Source organism: Clinocottus analis, unplaced genomic scaffold (genome assembly GCF_023055335.1).
Source record: "Clinocottus analis isolate CAN_PGR_092001 unplaced genomic scaffold, fCliAna1.0.p SCAF_19, whole genome shotgun sequence".
NCBI lineage: Eukaryota > Metazoa > Chordata > Actinopteri > Perciformes > Cottidae > Clinocottus > Clinocottus analis.
The window spans coordinates 7,552,345-7,573,461 of NW_027175920.1; the positions used below are offsets into that span (position 1 = coordinate 7,552,345).

Below are 21,117 nucleotides of genomic sequence, written 5' to 3' on the forward strand. Positions count from 1 at the left end.
ACCCGACCTTCCCGTCATTCACCTATTATCATTACAAATACATGCAGATTTACAGCCTCAAGGAGCAAAGATGTTAACTAGAACTTACATAAAGAAAGTCAGACATAATATATTACTAATTTCATGCACAATTCAAACTGTATGGCACTGTATCGAGCACTATAGTTGTGTGTCTTTGTGCTTGCAGTCATTTTATCCTTGTCTCTGCATTAACTTTCTTAGGTAACTTATACTTCACTAATGCCTTTGAGAGCGAGACCTTCCTGGAGGTGCTTGCCATCAACACCACGTACCGAATGATTCTCCTCAAGTCCTCGCAAGACCAGCCCCGTGATGTGGCTGTCAGCCCCAAGCTTCGCTACCTCTTCTGGACTGATGGTGGCCAAACACCCAAAATTGAGCGAGCCCTGCTGGATGGGACCAACCGCACTGTGTTGGCATCAGAAAGCCTAGCGTCACCTCGTGGCCTAACCATTGATTACACCAACGATTTCCTGTACTGGACAGATGATGTTCTTGATATGATCTCCCGAATGGCTACAGATGGCACACAGAGGCAGATTATCCGGTATGGGAGCCGGTATCCATCCCCAACAGGGATGGCTATATTTGGAAACTATATGCTCTGGGTGGATGAAAAGCTTGGGAAGCTCTTACAGGCCAGTAAGAACCCAGCCAATACTGACCAGCCGGAGGTAAGAGTTAAATCTGCATTGTCTAATACAGATCCAGCTTTTGTGATGATGCTGTTTTTAAAAAAAAATCTTACAATAAAGAAACTAAATAATTTGTTTAATTTACTCAGTTTTTTAGGGAAACACATGTGTGGCCTCAAATATTACAGTGACTCCATTCAATGGTTGTCCCAAATGTTCTCTTGTTAGAACTCCATGCATGTAAACATTGTACACACATTGTTCAATACTACAACAACAACTGTAATGATGAGAGATATTAGGAAAAAGATCTTGCTGGAAATGTGCCCATGCCACTAATAACATTTTTTTTCCCAATGGTATCAGGTAATTCGAGATAGTCTTGAGGGGCTGATGGATGTCACTGTGTTTGACGCTCATGTCCAGCCGACATCTGCCAACCAGGTGGGCTTTAACCCATGTCAAGAAGATAATGGACGTTGCCAGCAGCTCTGTTTTGCCATGCAGGGTCAGGAGCGACCAAAATGTGGTTGTGCACATGGGTCGCTTCTGAGTAACGGAGTAACGTGTGGTTACGGACAAGAAGAGTTTTTAATTTTCACCACAGATTACACGCTAAATAGCCTAAGGTTAGATCCTTTGGATCACAGTACCCCCTATCCAGTGGTGAACCTGGGCTACAACTTGATGGCTTTGGATTATGACTTCAAGGACAAGAGAATTTTCTTCACCCAGTATATGGGAATTGGTCGGAGCAGAATTGGCTACGTCACAACTACATCCATCACCAACCCACCTGTCTTTATAGCTACAAGTGAGTTAACCATTAATTGTTGCTATGATCCCTTTGTCTGGACTCCATCTTGTTGTATGTTTTTCTTCCTTTTTCACTCTCTTCTCTTGCCCTGTTTCATTTTCTAATTTGTGTTCTGATGTTATCATTGTTTTAGTCACTGTTTATTCAATACCATCTTGTCCCTGTTACACTGCTCAGATTTGAATGACCCTGAGGGATTGGCATATGATTGGGTCAACAAGCGTCTCTACTTTACCGACTACTATAGCCGCAATGTCCAGTCCATGGGGGTGGATGGGATGAACCGCTCAATCGTCGCACAAGCAAATCGTCCCAGAGGCATCATTGTTGACCCCTGTTATGGGTAAAAGCAACAGTCCTTTATTTAGTGTCTACAGATTGGACATGATTTCTGTACTCACTATGGAGCTCCTCTCCTCCCTTCTTACTCTGTTATGTCTTCACAGTTACCTGTACTGGACTGACTGGGGCTCTCCAGCCAAGATTGAGAGGGCCACACTAAGTGGAAACTTCCGAACTGCAATCATTAAAAGTGGCCTGACGATGCCCAACGGTCTTACTCTGGATTATGAAGAAAGGATGCTTTACTGGGCTGATTCCTCATTGTATGTCCAGTTTTTGATATATTCTTTGTTGCAGCAGATCACATACTGCTAAAATTGTTTGACAACTCCTCTTCTCCAATGCTGCTTCCGTCAGAGATAAGATTGAAAGGGCCACTCTAACTGGTGCCAACCGACAGGTGATCTTGCAAGGGGTCCAGTACCCGTATGCCATGACTGTCTTCCAACAAGACATCTTCTGGACTGACTGGAATGAGAGAGGCGTCTTTAGGGCTGGAAAGGACGATGGCTCTGGCTTTGCAGTGCTGGCCCAGGACCTGCAGTACCGACCAAACGACATCCACGTGTATGCCGCATCTAAGCAAGAAAGCTGCGCCAGCTCTTGTCAACAGTTTAACGGAGGCTGCAGTCATGTCTGTGTTCCCGGTAAGAATACTTCCTCGTGAGTGCTACTATGCAAGGCACTGAATCTCTATTTGCGTTTCACATCAACCAACAGTAAATATACATGTAAATTCAGCTTTCTCTGGACAAATTTTCTGCTCTTCAAGGCTTATTTTATACATTTGATTTATCATTTTTTGTGTCTGAATTCAATCTAAACAAGAAAGTCTTCTGTTACGCTTCTTAAAGCTTTAAGCGTGGTAACGACACTACAGCTAGGTGTATTACAAGTGAGTGCTTTTGCTCACTCAGACATCCGATCAAGTAGAAACAGTTCTGAACATCCTAAACAACACAAAGAGACAGACAGTACTACTAAATTAACAAATTCCCTTACCTCCTCTAATCTCCCCTGCAGGTCCTTTGGGCCCAGAGTGCCAGTGTCCTCATCAGGGGAATTGGTACCTGGCCAACAATGGCAAAGACTGTATTAAAGACACAGGAAAACGCTGTCAGCCAGAGCAGTTCACCTGTCTTAATGGTAACTGCATTTTAGCCCGCTGGAAGTGTGACGGCTTCAACGACTGCCAGGATAACTCAGACGAGCTGGAGAGAGTATGTGGTGAGAGATGGGGTTTAATTTGACGTTAGTGGATGCGTAATTGTGCTATGCAATGCCAATTTGGGAAGTCAGTCAGCTTTGACTGTTTTTTTTTTATATTGGTAGAATTATTTGTCAATTAAACTTTGGGTTGCAGCCCTTATTTGGTCTTAAAAAAAGTGAACTAACAGAAAGTCTAAGACATAATATCAAAGCACTTGTTGTTATTCCTGCTCAGCCTTCCACACCTGCTCAGCCATGGACTTTACCTGTGACAATGGCCGCTGCGTGCTGCTCAGCTACACCTGTGACTACACAGACGACTGTGGAGACAACAGTGACGAGCGAGGCTGCCCCTTCCCCACATGTAACCCTGCTACTGAGTTCACCTGCGCCAACGGACGCTGCATCAGTGCAGCCTTTGTCTGTGACGGCCACAACGACTGCCGAGACAACACCACCTCTGACGAAATTAACTGCCGTGAGTAATGATTAGGCTGATCAAGGGATTGATTTATAAACTGATGGATTGACTTTGGTGGAAAATGAGATACACATGTTGTAGCAACAAGATTGAAAATTATGTTTATTTCAACACATATTTGTTGTTCACAATGTATATCATCACGACTTAAAGACTAGAACATTAATGCTGATGTCTTGATAGCATTGTATTACTACTAGTAACACTATGATGGTTAATTGTATAATAATCTTAAATTCAAATGCTGCTGAACTATCGATCACCTACCGTCCATCCCACCACTAATTAGGTGGTATTGTTTTCTGCTGAATGAATAAAATATGTCCTGAGTTTTTAACTCAATGGTTGACGTTTTGATCTTTGCCCTCCTCTCCCGTCTCCAGCTGACAGGTTGTGTCCTGCAGGCCAGGTCAAGTGTGACCGCAACAACATCTGCATCTACCCTGACAACCTCTGTGATGGATACAACAACTGTGGAGACAACAGCGATGAGAATCCTCTCTTCTGTGGTAAGTTAAAGCATTTGTCCTGATGCTGAGTGAGAGAGCAAAGGAAAGACAGACATGCTGGGAAGAAGCGTATCACTTACAGAGTTTATATACAGACTGATTACGGACTGATTAACGGAAGTGTTTGTGTTACTGTGTTACAGCGGGTCGTACATGTTCTCCGGATCAGTTCCGCTGCGACGAAGGGAAGTGTATCCCCAACTCCTGGGTGTGTGACTCCATCCAAGACTGCAGTGATGGGACAGATGAACCTCTTTCCTGTCGTGAGTTCTCTGCATTTACAATTGATTCAATATTGGATTTTGAGTCAATGTCATCAGACGTTTTACTTTGTAGTTACATGTCATTCTTTTAGTGTTTCTAATAAGATATCAGTTGGTTTAATTAGTCAAACCATTGCATCTGGATGACAGCTTTTTATATACAGTAATTCACAATTGGTGTTTTTAATTTTTATGCCCGCAAATGTCATTCAAAATGTGTGTTATTAGCTGTGCTACTGAAATACCTTTTTCAAATTTTTACTTTACATCCAGCAGTCAGGTTGTCAGAAAAGATGTTGTATATTTCCAAAAGATGGTTTATCAATCAAAATGTTCAACTTTTTGTTGCTGATTATTGGTCTGCGATAAGAGTAGCTCGCTTAAGGCGATTCTCTTTCTTTCTTCCTGTGCAGAGGATCAAATCAAAACATGCAGTCCTAGCCAGTTCACTTGTACAAACGGAAACTGCATCCCCCAGTCAATGGTTTGTGATGGTAACAATGACTGCTGGGACAACAGTGACGAGGCTCCCGAACTACAATGTGGTAAGATAGTGCAGTACTACTTGTAATCTATTTCTTTTATGTGATGTGTGAGAGGATAGAAAGAGGTTTGACCTAATTTACTTTTTTTTTTAGCTTCAGCCCATGTCGCATCTGTGTTTTGCCTCCTCATACACTTGCATCATGTGTGTTGTTAAAATATTTACAGCTAAATGTGTAATTGTCCACATGTTACTGGTGTCATATAGTTCTAATTATATCGTCCATCTCTAGTCAAGCATTCCCATCTTCTCTTTGTCTCCTTCAGGCCAACGTACCTGCAGTTCCAACCAGTTCACCTGTCCAACCTGGTTTCCCAGTTACCCTATCTGTGTGCCGTTAAGCTTTGTGTGTGATGGAGACAAAGACTGCGCCAATGCGGCTGATGAACTCCAGAACTGCCCCAACCGCACCTGCCATATGAATGAGTTTCCCTGTTCCAACGGGCTTTGCATTCTCCTCCCATACCAGTAAGTAGGAAGAGTGTGTGAGTGAACAAAAGTAGACTTTGTTTTGCCAGTCCAGAAACTAGTTATCTTGTTATTTAATAGAGTCTAATGAATTGGTCCTCCTCCCCAGCTGTGACCGTGTAAATGACTGCGGGGACGGCAGTGATGAGTTGGGCTGTACTTATGACACATGCAGCAGCAACCAGTTCACCTGCAGTAACGGAGCCTGCATCTCCGCCTCCTTCGCCTGCGATGGGCAGAGCGATTGTATGGATGACTCAGATGAAGCAGAGAGCTTGTGCATCACGCCCCAACCCACCTGTGCTCCTCAGCAGTACATGTGCCAGTCAGGCGAGTGTATCGACACCAAAAAGGTGTGCAACGGACAAAAGGATTGCCAGGACAACAGCGACGAAAAAGGCTGTGGTGAGAGATTTAGGAATGTGACATTATGTCAAAATATTGATTAATGTGAGTTTACAGTAGATAAAAAAACAGCATATTCCTCACACGACCAACCACTAACATGCATTTGCATTGTTTTAATTCAGTGGCGACAAACAATGGGGTTTCTTTCCAAGGTTATTTGCTATCCATACATACATATCCAGTTGGGTACATTTTGTAAACCATCATTACTTTTTATTCTAAAATATTGATTGTACATTTCTTTATTTATTTGTCAAACTATTCTACATTGTGATGTCAAACATCTTCAAATATTTGTTTATGTTGTACACGAGTCCAAAACCCAAAGTTACTCAGTGTTAATGATACATACAGCTATAAATGTATATTGGAACTAATATTTAACATTATTGTTTAATGAATAACTTAAATGATTACCGTAATACATTTCCACATTTGTTAAAAACAATTCTATGAATCAGTTCATTGAATAATCTTTTCAAGATTTATACATTTTTAACCTACTGTAATCTGTTTCAACCTAATATTTTTCACTTATTTTAATTCATAATGAGTTCCCTCAAGTATTTTTGTATCACCTTTTCTTCCTGTCTTTTTTAATACTTTATCTGTTTAGGAATCAATGAGTGCCTTAGCCCATCAGTCCACAAGTGTGCCCAGATCTGCACCGACACCCTCACTAGTTACTACTGTTCCTGTGAGCCTGGCTACCGACTCATGCCTGATGGCAAAGCCTGCGAGGACCTTGACGAGTGTTCCAGCACACCCGCCGTCTGCAGCCAGATCTGCGAGAACACGTTTGGCTCGTATCACTGCAAATGTGCCCCAGGATATATTCGTGAACCGGATAGACGCACCTGTCGTCAGAACAGTGGCATTGCCCCATACCTGTTGTACAGTAATCGCTACTATATCCGCAATTTGACCACTGACGGGTCACATCTGAGTATAGTCCTGCAGGGGCTGTCCAATGTGGTGGCGTTAGATTTTGATGACTATGACAAGAGGCTTTATTGGCTGGATGCTGGGGCAGGAAAGATTGAGCGGATGCGTTTTGACGGGACTGACAGGGAGACACTGGCGGATGACGATATATTAGGAGCTGAAGGCCTGGCACTGGACTGGGTGGGCAGGTTAGTGAAGCGGGAAAAACTTCATTAATAAAGCTGTCTTTGTTCATAAATTATTCATTATTCAATAGTTTATTAAACAATAATAAGCCAAAGAGTTTAATTCCTTGTATGTATTTACACTTACTTGCCTAGTAAAGCTGATTCTGGTTCTAGTTATAAGTCTAATACATGAATATCTTTGTGAAAAAATTAAAAAAAATAATAACTGCAGCAGAACTTTGCTCCTTTTACTTAAATCTAATTCAATGTAAATACTGTTGTTATGAGCATGGAATCAGTTTGGCTGAACATGGCTGATGGGATCTCATTGAAAACCTTTGTGTCTGCTGCAGGAAGTTGTATTGGGTGGACGGTTACTACGGTTCAGTCCATGTGATGGAGCTGGATGGACGCTACCAGAAGAGGCTGCTGTCAGGAGAATTCATTGAAGGAAACAGCACTTATGTTATCAGCCGGCCTCGTGCTGTAGCGGTTAACCCTAAATATGGGTACTTATTTAGACACACACATACATACACACACGCACACACAGATACAGAAGCAGTTCATCTGTGGCTCACACCAATATCATATGTTTACAGTGGATGATTAATATTGCATAAACCCTTTTCCTGTCATGGTTTATTTATGTTCAAATGGAAAAATGTAATAGTAGGTATTTATATAGGCTTTGTAATTGTGTGCTGTCTACACTGGTCCATTTAGCCATAAAAAAGGAAAGGTAATAAATTGAATGAAATGTTTATATTATATTAGATATTTATCTGTTAGATTTATAATGCAAACTATCTAATACAATTTATTCTTTAATTCTTTTGTCTCTTTTCCAGATGGCTTTACTGGACTGACTGGGCTGACAGCGCATATATTGGCAGAGCTGGCATGGACGGAAGCAATGTCAGTGCCATTATAACAACCAAGCTGGTGTGGCCCAGTGCTCTCACCATAGACTACACCACCAACAAGATCTTCTTTGCAGATTCTCACCTTAACTTTATGGAGTGAGTTCAGAGATTCAGACATGAGTCCATTTGAAGTTCCCATTAAGTTGGTTCAACAGGTTTTCCTGTACAATAGTGAGAATGAAATGGCTTCAACGTGTATTAACCCTCCACTGTATCAACTCTCAGCTTTGCAGACTTGAACGGCCAGAACCGACACCGGGCCATTGCAGGTACACTTCCCCATGTCTTTGCTGTTTCCCTGTTCGAGGACTGGGTTTACTGGACGGACTGGAACACTCACACAGTAGAGAAAGCTCACAAGTACACTGGCGAACAGCGCACCATCATGGGAAACAACACACATCGACCATATGACGTTCGCATATACCACCCCTACAGGCAGCCTCGAAGTACGTACATGTGAAATTAGTTGCTTATAATCTTATTGTATCATCAATTGACTACAGCCCGTAATTTACCAATATATCCTTTTTGATCAACTCATTTCCCAGGTGAAAACCCCTGCTCCTCCCATCACCTGACCTGCAGTCACTTGTGTCTGATTGCCCCTGGTGGGCAAAAAGCTACCTGCCAGTGCCCAGATCACTTCATCGGACTCGCGGTGGGCTTCAAGATCCAGTGTGTCGCCGACTGCTCCAGCACCCAGTTCCGCTGTGGAGACAATGAGAAGTCAGTCAGATATAAAATAACTCTTGTTCCCATTTTACAGTCCTCACAACTCAATTCATCGAGCAAGTCTCCCTGTTCTTTCATAGTAAACTTTTATCCTGGCTGCTGAAAAATTATAAAATTGAATGGGATGAGTTCCAGAGCTTTATATATTGGGGAATTGTCCATAAAAGGTTGTTACAAAAACATCCATTCAAGGGCCAGAGAGTAGCAGGGACAAGATTGCCCCACACAAAGTGGCCATCTCTGACCCGCCGAGTTGAATCCCTCTGCAGATGACAAATATATTCAGTTCATTATGAAACTGTGGCGTACCTACCGAGACTGCAGGTAATTAATGGAAAACAATAGATTAGGTATTGAAAATTAGAGCTGTGTCTGTTTTCTTTTTGTATTGTGCCGCAAAAAAGTTGTCGCAGTTAATTTGTTGACGTTGTATGCCTTGCAATGTGACTATTGGGCACATCACACTGATAATGCGGAAACAAGATATTGTGCAGCCCAGATACAGATCCCTTTACAGGCTGCTAATTTGTCTTACGGTTTATTGCAGTTTAGTGCTAAATAATTGCTCGTTAAATATATAGAGAGAGTTTTGGTTTATTATGATATTTACTATGATAATTTATAAAAATGAGTCACATTAAAAACAATACTTAAGAACTTTTTGAGTAAAGTTCTCTGTACTCTAAACCAGAAAACTTTACTATTTTTATCTTTTGAAAAAAAACTTCATTTTGCAGAATACAATTTTCCTTTCATAATCTGTTAGCTAACCTGGTTGTGCCCTGCCTTGTCCATAGGTGTGTTCCAATATGGTGGAAGTGTGACGGCCAGTCAGATTGCGGTGATGGCTCAGATGAACCTCAGACCTGCCTGCCCCGTTATTGCCCCATTGGCCAGTTCCAGTGTCAAGATGGCAACTGTACCTACCCTGGCTTCATCTGCGATGGCCACCCAGACTGCCCTGACAGTTCAGACGAGGATGCAGCTCTCTGCAGTATGAACATTATACATTTGTGTAATTAACAGCAACAGGGTAGAAAAAGCCTTTATCTCATTAGAAGCCTTCACACTTAGTTCAGGGAGGTGGTTCAGTTTGGACAAGTCTCATTTTTTTTAAACACAAGTAAAGCTGCAGTCCCTTCCTTTAGGTGACCACCGATGCCAAGAAAACCAGTTCCAGTGTAAAAACAAGAATTGCATCCCTGTGTCCTGGCACTGCGACGGGGTGAACGACTGTTCTGATGGCAGCGACGAGGACGCAGAGATGTGTTCCCAGAAGACGTGCGGACCGGGACAGTTCCAGTGTGCCAACGGGCGCTGTCTGCCGTCGAGCTACGTGTGTGACGTCCAGGACGACTGTGGGGATGGATCTGATGAGCCATATGAAACCTGCAGTAAGTGTTATATTATGGAATGGCAGTTTTAATTAATCAAATATTCTATTGATACAATACACGATTTAAACAGAGAGGTACAATGTATGGTTCAGTGGCTGGAATGATATACTCTCTCAAATAAAAAACAAGTTTTTAATCTTGCAACAACAGACAACTTATATTAAAGTCCGGCGCCGTTGTTCCATCAGACTTATTTGCATATTCATAGCAACGCATTTACTACATTATCAAAGGTGTAGAGTTGCATCTAAGTCAGATTTCTTTTTAGTGGTAACACTTCTAAATCTGTGTTTTTGATAAAACGGAGATGAGTTTTTATGGGATGAGTGAAGACCAGGTAAGTAACCAATGACTCTTCTGATTGTCCTTATACTTGCGATAAGCACATGAAAGAAAGGCTCTGCTATGATTGACGAGCGCTTTGCACTGTGGCAAAACAGAACTGACAGTTTATTCAATCATATCTTTATGTCATTCAGTTTTGTATATAATTTATTTAGACTCATCAATGTCTCAAAAGAATTAATAATGTATTGTTTTTCAAAATTTAAGAGGCCCAAACGATTAGTGTTTTGACCCTAATCATCAATACTCGCTGCCTCATTTCTTGTCAGCTTGTAACATTTAGTTTAAAATGTGTCTCATGTTCTCTCACTCACCATTCTCACTTCTGTGCCATGTTTTGTGTCTCCCTTTCTTTATCTGTCCAGTGGGTCCAGACTACAAGTGTGATAAGGACACAGAGTTCTCCTGCAAGACAAATTACCGCTGTATTCCTCAGTGGGGCCGCTGTGACGGCACCAATGACTGCATCGACAACAGTGACGAGCAAGGCTGCGGTCAGTACTTGTGTGTCAACAGATGTGCTATGCTAGACTATGCTATTCTAGCTTATGTTATGTAATGTGAAGGCAGAGTTGTAACAATGACTGCACCAGATGAGGAACATCTACATCATTAATAAATACTGTGCATTAATGAATATGTTTAAAAAATGTTTACAGAGTTTCTTCAGGATAAAAAGAAAACTGTAAAAACTGTACTGTTGGAAACAGAACATGATAAATAGCAGTATGAGTTTTCTACAGTTACATACCATTAACACAGTATTTCTGACAATTTAAAAATAGAGTGGAAAAACTTCAGTCAATATCTGATAGAGACGCCAAAACAAGTTAAAAAATATATATGAGTATGATAGAAAAAAGCAAATACATACTACTTTGCACAATGCACAGCATTTTTTATGTATGTATTTGTTGTATGAGCATATATGAGGTTTTGAACATGTTTTGTTTTTGTTTTTTTCATATTGAGCATATGTTGAGTCATCTTTCAATCCATTTCTGACTTTGTCCTCCAACAGAGGAGGTGACCTGTGATCCTGTGGGAGATTTTCGATGTGACAACCACCGCTGTGTCCCCATCCGCTGGCAGTGTGATGGCAACAACGACTGTGGTGACAGCTCAGATGAAAGAAATTGCCGTGAGTGTCATACTCATATTTTTTACAACTCAACCACAAACCAGGAAGAGGTTTAAAACATTTTAATAAACCGTATTATGATTACATACTGAAGTGTCTCTTTCTTATGGGATTGTGGTTGATAGAGCCACGGCCTTGCTCTGAAAGTGAGTTTCGATGTGACAACGCACAGTGCATCCCTGGCAACTGGGTGTGTGACCATGAAAACGATTGCGGGGATAACTCAGACGAACGTGATTGTGGTGAGCAGGCGGTGCATAACAACTCATTTCCTTGAAATATTCTCTGTCATGAACAACACTCCTCACCACCTGGCTCTCTTCCAGAGTTGCAGACGTGTCGTCCAGGTTTTTTCCAGTGTGACTCGGGTCACTGTATCCCTGCTGCTCTGCAGTGTGATGGCCGGCCTGATTGTCAGGACCTGTCAGATGAGACCAGCTGTCGTAAGTAAACAACGTGGAAACTAATGGCTAGGTGCCTGGCCCCTACAGCCTTTTAGTGCACTTATCTTTTGTTTTTGTTTGTGAGTGTGTGTTAAGAGGTTTCTGCATGTTTTTAAATCAGTCAAGTGAATGTGTTACAATATATATAAATATGTATAAAAGATTATAGTAGGATAGACAGCACAAGCAGTTAAATAAGAAGTAGAATCACAGAAACAGTTATTTAAATGTGAAGTTGACAGTGAACAACATTGTGAAACTGCATACGCACACGACTACAGTGGACTACGGTACGACAATAGAACCAGTGTAGCTTCACAAGATCTTATGGACTATATTTGACAGTTTGGATTACATGAGTGAAAGTTGCCCTTGTTTTCAAATCCATACATATGGTATATAAATATATGTATGTGTGTGAGTGTGTGTGTATGTATGTATATATATATATATATATATATATATATATATATATATATATATATATATATATATATATATATACACATACATACATACATACATACATACATACATACATATATATATATATATATATATATATATATATATATATATATATATATATATATATATATATATATACACATACATACATACATACACACATACATACATACATATATATATATATATATATATATATATATATATATATATATATATAATTATGTCTATATATATATATATATATATATAATTATGTCTATAATGTGGATTCATGGTTAAATCAACATATCTAACAACAATTGACATCCGTGATTGACTATTTTTTTCATACCCAACAGCTACGCGTTACCCAGGAGGCCGTTGGTGCCGTCCAAACCAGTTCCAGTGTGCGAACCATCTTTGTGTGAACCAGGGCTGGGTGTGTGATGGAGTTAATGACTGTGGCGACCGCTCTGACGAACAACTCAATTTATGCCGTAAGAAATATTTAGTTTATTGTATTTTGTTTGTATTTCTCACTATGTGATTCTGATCTTAACTAGTGAACTTAATCTAATGATTTAGAACATGTTTTGAACATTTTGGTGTCAGTATTTCTTCTCATACATATACAGGTAAACGCAAACAGATTATCTTTCTTCTCTTCCTAAAATACTATAAAGTGGCCAAAGAATCTGGAGCTCTGCAACCGTCTTCCCCGTTGATTCTACCTCACATTTAAGTCAAGAAATTTGTCAAGAGAAGACAGTTAAAAACTTGAAAAGCTATCATGATTCAAAGCAGCAATGTGTTTTTAATAATTTATACTCGCAGAGGTTTGTCTGAACTCATATTTGTGTGTTCGTCAACCAGTGAATGTCAGCTGTGAGATGCCGTACAAGTTCCGCTGTGCAAACGGCTACTGTGTCTACTCCGGCGTGCTGTGCAACCAGAAGGACGACTGTGGAGACGGCAGTGACGAGAAAGAAGAACTCTGTAAGACGCAAACACCTATTAGTTTTTCATGGCTGTTATGTATCGGGATACCGCTCTTTTTTTTTTACTAGCTCCAGTGCCATGTGGCAGAATGGAAGCATTTTGAAGCACTGTTTTAAAGCAAAGGGGCCAAAGACTGGAACCACTTAGGCTTTTAACAAAGTTACAGTCGTTGAGGATAATAATTGTGACTAATTAGCTCTCAGTAAACTTAAAGACTGTGATACTATAATACAAATATTAAGATACTGAGATACAGCTAAATAAAATATATAGCTAAACATATAAGCAAACTTACAATTGTATTTACTGTAGCTTTTTTTCATATGAAGAGCTGAAAACCAAACTATATATATATCACTGTTGCTATGACATTAGCAAAAAATGTAAAAATAATAACACGATACATTGAGGAAAGTAATTTAAAAACAGTTTCAGTGAGACATAAATATGTTAATATACAGAAACAAGCAGAAAATAAATAAGCACACACGCACACAGAGGTAGATATATATTGTGTGCGTGTGCTGTGCACAGTAAATCAAGCTTTGTGTACAATTTGATACATTTGTTGTTTCTTTGTATTAAAAAATGTTGTGCTTTTTCTTATTTATTTTTTTAACATAGATATAAGCAGATTTGTAATAAGTTCAAGTTCGGCAAATGCACCACTAATCAGTTTCTGGCATCCCTAAGGATTAGTTGGAACATCACTAATGCCTCCTGAAATGTCCTCTCTAAGGTTACTGAAATGGGAAATCCCAAATTGACATCAGGGTGTCTGTAAAGCACACAAAGCCTGAAACATACAAGGGATAAGGAAATAGTCTGTTTTATGGAATTGTTACACAATCAGCTTAAACATCAATCATAGCAAATTATTTTAAGAGGAGATTAAATAGTTTGGGTTAGAGAGGTGGACATCGGCTAGCTCATCTAATGCCATTGGATGAGTTAACTGTGGAGAGGCCTTGAATTGGATATGTGATTTATAGTAGGAATATGGTATATTACGTTGCCATTTTATAGTATATGCCTACATCTTAGTACTTGCCTCTCTTTGTGCACGCTTGGATTTTTCTATGGACAGCTGGGAAGTGAAGCACAACACTGTAGACAAAGCTCTGAATTTAATGTTAGACCTAGAAAGAGTCCTTATGTTGATGACTCATTGTAGCTGTGTCCCTCTCAGGCCGCGAGCCCACGCTGCCGCCCTGCACACTGGAAGAGTTTAAATGCACCAACGGACACTGCGTGGCCCTGCCATACGTATGTGACCACAACGACAACTGTGGGGACCGCACTGATGAATTAGGTTGCAGTGAGTATCACGACAACACACTCACTGACTGGAGATGTCCTCCTTCAATGTCAGTTTAAATTCAGTTATTACATGTTGCTATTTAATGAAACCTTACAATTATCCCCCCGAAAATTACAGACAACAGCATATTCTGAATTTTTAAGTCGAGGTTTAAGATGTTTTGATTCAGTATTGAAAGAATTAATTGGTGAATTATTCTGCCCATGTAAACAAAGCCATTGTTGTGTTTCATGAAGCAGCTCTTACATTATTCATTACAAGTGTCGTAAATGTGCTCTGTTGTCTCGCTCCAGATTTTGGCCATGAACGCAACTGTGAAGAGAAGCTGTGCCAGCACGAGTGCACCAACTTGAACGGCACCGGCTTCATCTGTTCCTGCAGGCCCGGATACAGAGTGGACCCAGACAGCACCTACACCTGCCTAGGTACACAGACACACACTCTTTAGTATTCTTTAACTCATAAACACACAACTGCACATGGATGATCACGCTTTTAAAATTATATGAAAGGCACTTAATAAAGTATCATCATTCCAGTTTAAGATCTGCTGGGTGCAACTGTAAACATAGACTCTTTCTCACAATCTCTTCTTCCTTCCACAGACATCAATGAGTGTGAGGTGCATGGCACCTGTCCTCAGGTCTGTAAGAACACAAAGGGTGGCTATGACTGTGAGTGTGCCCCCGGCTACCGGAAAGTGGGCGATGGCAACATGTGCGAGGCAGAGGGTGAGAAGAAGCTTTTAATAAGTTTAGGTTTAGACCAGAGCAACATATATTTGTTTTACTGCTTCACAGAGATATAAGTAAGAGTCCCAAATGAGCTCTATCTGCTTCCTCTTTTTAAATGGATATTTTTTACGAATGCCAAAAACAGTTTAAGAAGTAAATGTCTCTGTCTCCCCAGGAGCGACTCCCTTGCTGCTTTTACCAGAGAATATTCGTATCCGGAGGTTCAACCTACAGACAAAGACCTACCACGACTTCCTAAAAGAAGAGGAGCACATTATGGCTCTGGACTACGACTGGGACCACAACAACACTGGATTCAGTAGGTCACACACAATAATTTTAGATACTGTAAGAATAGACACAAAATCCATTCAAGACACGTTGTACATGTAAATACAAATATTTGGTGATGTCCTTTTTTCTCTTAGGTATGGTGTATTTCACTGTGGCTGGTAAGGACTCTGTAGCAGGTGCCATTAAGAGAGCATATATACCTTCAGTGGATGATGGCAGTAACAACATCGGTGCTGCTGTTGACCTCGGCATCAAATACATCACCAGACCAGACGGCATCGCTGTGGACTGGGTGGGCAGGTGCGTCTGAACTTACTCTGCTCACTCGAACTGGAGGATTAGTTTATGACTTGAAACATTTTTTTTTTTTCATTTACATGAATGTGATGTGTTTTGTAATTATTTTGTTCATAGGAACCTTTACTGGGCAGATTCTAGACTAAAGAGGTTAGAGGTGGCCATGTTGGACGGACGCTACAGGAAGCAACTCGTCAAAACTGAGCTCGGCCACCCGTCCGCCGTGGCCGTCAACCCACGACTGGGGTAAGACAGACAGCGACCAAACCTGACTTTAAGGATTTATATACTGATTGCAGTAAATTAGGAAATATTGCAAGGCAGTAAATATATCTTTGTGTCTCTTTCTGTGGCCCAAATCATTCATGTTACACCTGGTTTTATTTGTTGGAAGCTATTTGCTAGTAGGACTTTGTTTCACTTGAAATATTTGTGGAGAGTTTCTGAACTAAAAATTGCTAACACGTGGAAGACAGTTTGTATTTTTCACCCACCTCTTATGGAAATTCTCATGTTGGAGAAACTCACATTGTGATGGAAAAACTCAAAAGCACATTAACGGACCGGACATCAGAGGCCAGAAGTCTAACTGTTGTTTGCATAGGATGTTGTACTGGGCAGACCGAGGGGACGCAGCCAAGATCGAGTGTTCTTGGTTGGACGGTCAAGAGAGGAAAGTGCTGGTGGCCGGTGGCCTGGGTTGGCCCACTGGTCTGTCAATCGACTTTACCAACGATGACAGAATCTACTGGTCTGATTCCAAGGAAAGCCGCATAGAGTCTGTTCTGCCTTCAGGAGATGGCCGTAGAACTGCCGTCTACATAGGTGAGGTTTAGGAAGGACATTCATCAAAGATGCCAGAGGAGAAATGTAAAATGTTAAGCTGAATTATAGGTACTTATTTCATGTTCATATGTGATATTATTTTTAAGAAATTCCAGCAATCCTCAAGAACCCTCAATATCAATTCATATTCCGTCTTCGGGGTGTTAAATTGTTCACATTTCATTGCAATTTTTCCTAGATGTGAGGAACCCCTTCAGTGTGAGTGTGTTCGAGGACCACGTTTACTGGAGTACTCAGGAGAAAGGGGAGGTGTTCCGGCAGGACAAGTTTGGTCGCGGAGACAAGACCAAGCTGTTGACCGCCGGGCCGTGGCTGACCCAGGTCTCTGTGTACCAGCAGCAGAGATACAACTCCATAGCTAGTAAGTTTGCTTTTGTTTACAGTCACGCTAATACAATCATGTTTGCATTTAGTTCTTCTGTGGATATTTTTTTATGTAGAGATTGGAAATTGGTTGATTTATTGGTGATTTATTTATGACTTCAGTATTCCGCTATTATACAGTACAGAAGAAAGTACTGTACACAAGATTTAACTGTGATGATGCTCATTCAAGAAAGGAGACGTCAAAGTCCTGCTTGCAGCATTGATATCAAACTCAAAAATGTCAATATGCATTTTAAAATATGTGAGTCCTGCACTTTAACTTATTAAAATGAAATGTCTCTGCAGTGAACAATCCATGTAAGGACACTTGCAGCCACCTGTGTTTGCTCCGGCCTGGAGGTTACACCTGCGCCTGCCCCCAAGGCACCAGCTTCATCTCCGGTAGTAACACTGAATGTGATGCAGGTGAGAAAAGTTTCCCTCAACAAGTGACATAAAAACATGGTGCATCATGTATTGAAGTTGCAGAAGGTAATCTCAAATCACAGCAATATTCATTCAACTTACATATTTTGCATATTTTTTGCATGATCTTAGCTTGCAACACATGAATTAATTAATTTAACACTTTGGAAGTCAGTTAAACCAATGAGGGCCAAGAACTAAAAGTAGGAGTACAGTGGACGAAGGAACTTTTATAAAGTCATGAGTCTGTAGTATACATGATCCTCAGTCACATACCTATTGATTTCACAATGATATATTGTTATTGATATAATGTTACAATCGTTCATCCAATGAATGTATTCAGGGTTTGATCCACCGCCCACCATGCCCCCACCATGTCAGTGTCAAAATGGAGGCACCTGCTACTTTGATGACAACAAGGTTCTTTGCATGTAAGAAACGTTTTAGTTTTTACATTCATACATTTTAAATACGTACCCAAAAATATATTCATATGCATGGTAATACCAATAAAACAAACTAATAAATATTGATGCACAAACAAATAAATTACTCAGTCAACAAATACTGCAACTGTTGCGACTCTAATGTTTTGTATTTGGTTTCACAGATGTCCTTCAGACTGGACTGGGGAGTACTGCCAGAAAAACAAATACGACGTGGTTGCATCCTCAAGTATATTGGATTTGAAAGCATTAGAACATTACAACATTCAAACTTTAAGTTTGATCTCATTATTCATAAGCTGCATTTATTTTTCCTTCCATCTCAGTTGGAATAGCGATCGCGGTGACAGCAGTGATTGTGGTTCTGCTGGTTGCTCTGGTCTATGTTGCCAAGAAGAAGTCCAACCTGCTGGAGAGAGTAAGGAGCAACTTGCCCAGTATGCCCAGTATGCCCAGTATGCCCAGTATGCCATCCATGCCCAACCTCCCAAACTTCAGGTGAGATTCTATCAGAAAATGTATATCTGAAATATTTAGTTCATTAGTTTTCTTCTTCTCTTACAAAACTTGTTTTTGTTTCTTGCTAAGTTTTAGAAATGGTTCGTCTCCAAATGCATCAACATCAGAGGAGAGTGAAACAAAGCCGAATTTTGAAGCGGTAAGTAGCAACACAAAACAGATTTATGACAAAGAATGGGTATTGTTCATATTTTGTCAAAAATACACTGTTATTTATACTATTTCTTAGTCTGGTTCTTTATTGATACTCTTATTGGTCCTTTTATATTGCTAAAACATTTAATTAATCCTCTCTCTTACTGCTAATGTGGATAAAGGGATGAGGAGCTGCCTCTCTTAATAAAATAGAACTGGTTTCCATTAAGTCCCAGGTTTAGGGGGCTTCCTCATTCATGGCAGAAGCAAATGTTTCATATCAAACATGTCTATCACTAGTAAGCATTTGCATGATGATCTGTGCTTTTTTTTAAAATATTGAGTTAAATATTCAAAGTCATTTAAAGCTTCTGCTGGTCTTCTGACATTTCAAAAGTTTTCCTAAAATGAAATGGTAAATGGACCTGTACTCCTATTACCCTTTTCTAGTCTTCTGACCACTCAAAGCACTTTAACACCACATGTCATCATTCACCCCTTCACACACTGATGGGAGGAGCCACCTGGCCATCAGAACAAACTAACATTCACACACAATTTTTGTTGCGTCGACTTGTCGCCTGACGTCAGGTTCCCTGCATGTCCGTGCCCATGGAGGAAACAGACGGGAGGAGTTTTGAGAACCCAGCATATGAAGTTGGTGGACAACCTGCTGCTTCGCCGATGGTGGCAGCCGCCGTCGCTCCGGATGTATCAAACAAGGTCCGTGAACAGAAATCACTGCTCGCCTGTAGAGCTAAGATGATTCTGCTCATACCACGTCTTGCTTGGTGTATGACATGCTGCATGAAAACCGTTTTAAAAAAAGAAAAATGTTTTTCCTCTCTGAAATGTCCAAATTCATTTGATAGTTTTGATACAAACTTACTTTAATTCTTGCATCTGCAGTTTTTGTTTAGTTTCATCACTCCTCAAGTTGGATAACTATAATTAACATATATGCAAAAACATCACATTGTGCTCATATAATGTTAGGTATAACTTCTTTTTTCATTTGCTAGTCTTGTGATCCTGTGTTTCCTTGCTCAGGAGAACATAGATAATCCGTTGTATATGGAAGAAGTTAAAGTTGAGGACCAGCTCACAAGAAGTGCCAACCCCGCCACTGTCAACAAGGTCAGTTGCACAGTTTGTCACACAAAATGATTTATATATCTTATCACTCCAAGGCGTCTATCTAGAATATCACACCGCACTAAAACAAAATGCAGAGAGAAACCTCTATTATTACATAATAAATCATATTGTTTTTGTCAATCATTGAATCAAGAGGAGATGTCAGGTCTGAACTGAACCACAGAGAGTTTTAGTTTGTTGTGTGTTGATGAATTCCTTTAAGTCATTTACAATGGGTCTACTGTGTGGCCATTGCAGGAGGCTTTTGAGAACCCAGCATACGGCTCGGACGTAGACGACGTTGCCGTCACTTCTACACCACCAGCTGCTTCGAGGACACAGGTAGCCATGGAGACGCATAAAGGAAATGTAATGCTTTGTTTTCCTCTCAATATCGGAAAATATTGTTAAATTACATGATAATAGTGTCTTAATATGAGCAGTCTGATATAAAATATCTGGATAGTTTTGAAGAAATGATGTGAAGGCAGTAAAACATCGGTCTGAACATATGTGCTTGTCCTCCGTTATTAAAGCATTTAATTTCTCCTTTTTTCAGCAGTTTGAACCCTCTGAGGACGACAGTTTTGAGTCTTTCAAAAACCCGACATACATGGTGAGTTGAGGCAATAAACTCAGATTGAGTGTTTCAGGGGTAAAACACTATCCATCGCTCTGGATTCAATAGGACTGTATGGATTTAATCTTGACAATCAAGGTTTTTTTGTTTTTTTTTACACATTGTGGCCATTAAATCTAGAACTGTTATATATTTTTACTCTAATTTGACGACTTTGTATTGACAGATTGCAGTTTTCCTTGTCCTTTTTGTAAATTATATATCATGAGGCTTATTCACGTAACGAGCGACATTCCAGAAGCCTTTTTAGTAATCGTTTTCTGCCAACAGGAGCACACACCAGATTCTGACATTTGATGTGACCTCGACATCCAGAGATTAGACGGATCCTTGTCCCAGGTCGGAAACCTCATTCATTCTCATTGGAGGATGTAACATCACTGAAATAACCTCACAGACAGACGCAGAAGAAATCAACCAAAACCTTTTCCAAAAGAAAGATATATTTTGTGTCAATATAAATTTGGATGGATATAAATGTTTAACTACAATTTATATGTAGCTATTTGTGTAAAAAGCAAAAAAAATCAGACATGATTTAATGTAACTAATATGAGACTTCAATAAGTGTATAAAGTGAATAGAAACTTGTAAATGACAGTTCATAATTAACTTGTTTCGAGAAACTTGATTATTAAAATGTATTAATATCACTTTATATCTGTGTTGTTTTTGAAGCCCCTGATGCTGAATGTTAGTACTCTCTCT

The 21,117-nt window shown here is 40.1% G+C and overlaps 1 protein-coding gene across 1 annotated transcript in view; it reads left to right on the top strand.

The window, feature by feature from the left end:
• Nucleotides 1–21,067, top strand: part of lrp2b (low density lipoprotein receptor-related protein 2b) — a 38,592-nt gene extending 17,525 nt beyond the window's left edge. Inside the window, exons 38-80 of the mRNA XM_068583465.1 lie at nt 223–695; nt 1,023–1,470; nt 1,651–1,816; nt 1,920–2,078; nt 2,173–2,462; nt 2,839–3,042; nt 3,260–3,502; nt 3,889–4,014; nt 4,158–4,277; nt 4,691–4,822; nt 5,088–5,289; nt 5,399–5,694; nt 6,314–6,830; nt 7,163–7,318; nt 7,661–7,831; nt 7,961–8,184; nt 8,287–8,464; nt 9,268–9,464; nt 9,619–9,864; nt 10,578–10,706; nt 11,234–11,353; nt 11,479–11,595; nt 11,680–11,796; nt 12,606–12,743; nt 13,120–13,242; nt 14,435–14,563; nt 14,860–14,991; nt 15,172–15,297; nt 15,476–15,619; nt 15,729–15,894; nt 16,009–16,137; nt 16,496–16,716; nt 16,916–17,098; nt 17,410–17,529; nt 17,876–17,963; nt 18,143–18,207; nt 18,305–18,476; nt 18,567–18,636; nt 19,224–19,355; nt 19,683–19,769; nt 20,028–20,111; nt 20,329–20,385; nt 20,680–21,067. Of these exons, the coding sequence (XP_068439566.1) occupies nt 223–695; nt 1,023–1,470; nt 1,651–1,816; nt 1,920–2,078; nt 2,173–2,462; nt 2,839–3,042; nt 3,260–3,502; nt 3,889–4,014; nt 4,158–4,277; nt 4,691–4,822; nt 5,088–5,289; nt 5,399–5,694; nt 6,314–6,830; nt 7,163–7,318; nt 7,661–7,831; nt 7,961–8,184; nt 8,287–8,464; nt 9,268–9,464; nt 9,619–9,864; nt 10,578–10,706; nt 11,234–11,353; nt 11,479–11,595; nt 11,680–11,796; nt 12,606–12,743; nt 13,120–13,242; nt 14,435–14,563; nt 14,860–14,991; nt 15,172–15,297; nt 15,476–15,619; nt 15,729–15,894; nt 16,009–16,137; nt 16,496–16,716; nt 16,916–17,098; nt 17,410–17,529; nt 17,876–17,963; nt 18,143–18,207; nt 18,305–18,476; nt 18,567–18,636; nt 19,224–19,355; nt 19,683–19,769; nt 20,028–20,111; nt 20,329–20,385; nt 20,680–20,706 (7,424 nt within the window). The 3' untranslated portion in view covers nt 20,707–21,067. The remainder of the gene's footprint in view (nt 1–222; nt 696–1,022; nt 1,471–1,650; nt 1,817–1,919; nt 2,079–2,172; nt 2,463–2,838; nt 3,043–3,259; nt 3,503–3,888; nt 4,015–4,157; nt 4,278–4,690; nt 4,823–5,087; nt 5,290–5,398; nt 5,695–6,313; nt 6,831–7,162; nt 7,319–7,660; nt 7,832–7,960; nt 8,185–8,286; nt 8,465–9,267; nt 9,465–9,618; nt 9,865–10,577; nt 10,707–11,233; nt 11,354–11,478; nt 11,596–11,679; nt 11,797–12,605; nt 12,744–13,119; nt 13,243–14,434; nt 14,564–14,859; nt 14,992–15,171; nt 15,298–15,475; nt 15,620–15,728; nt 15,895–16,008; nt 16,138–16,495; nt 16,717–16,915; nt 17,099–17,409; nt 17,530–17,875; nt 17,964–18,142; nt 18,208–18,304; nt 18,477–18,566; nt 18,637–19,223; nt 19,356–19,682; nt 19,770–20,027; nt 20,112–20,328; nt 20,386–20,679) is intronic.
• Nucleotides 21,068–21,117: the final 50 nt, after the last annotated feature.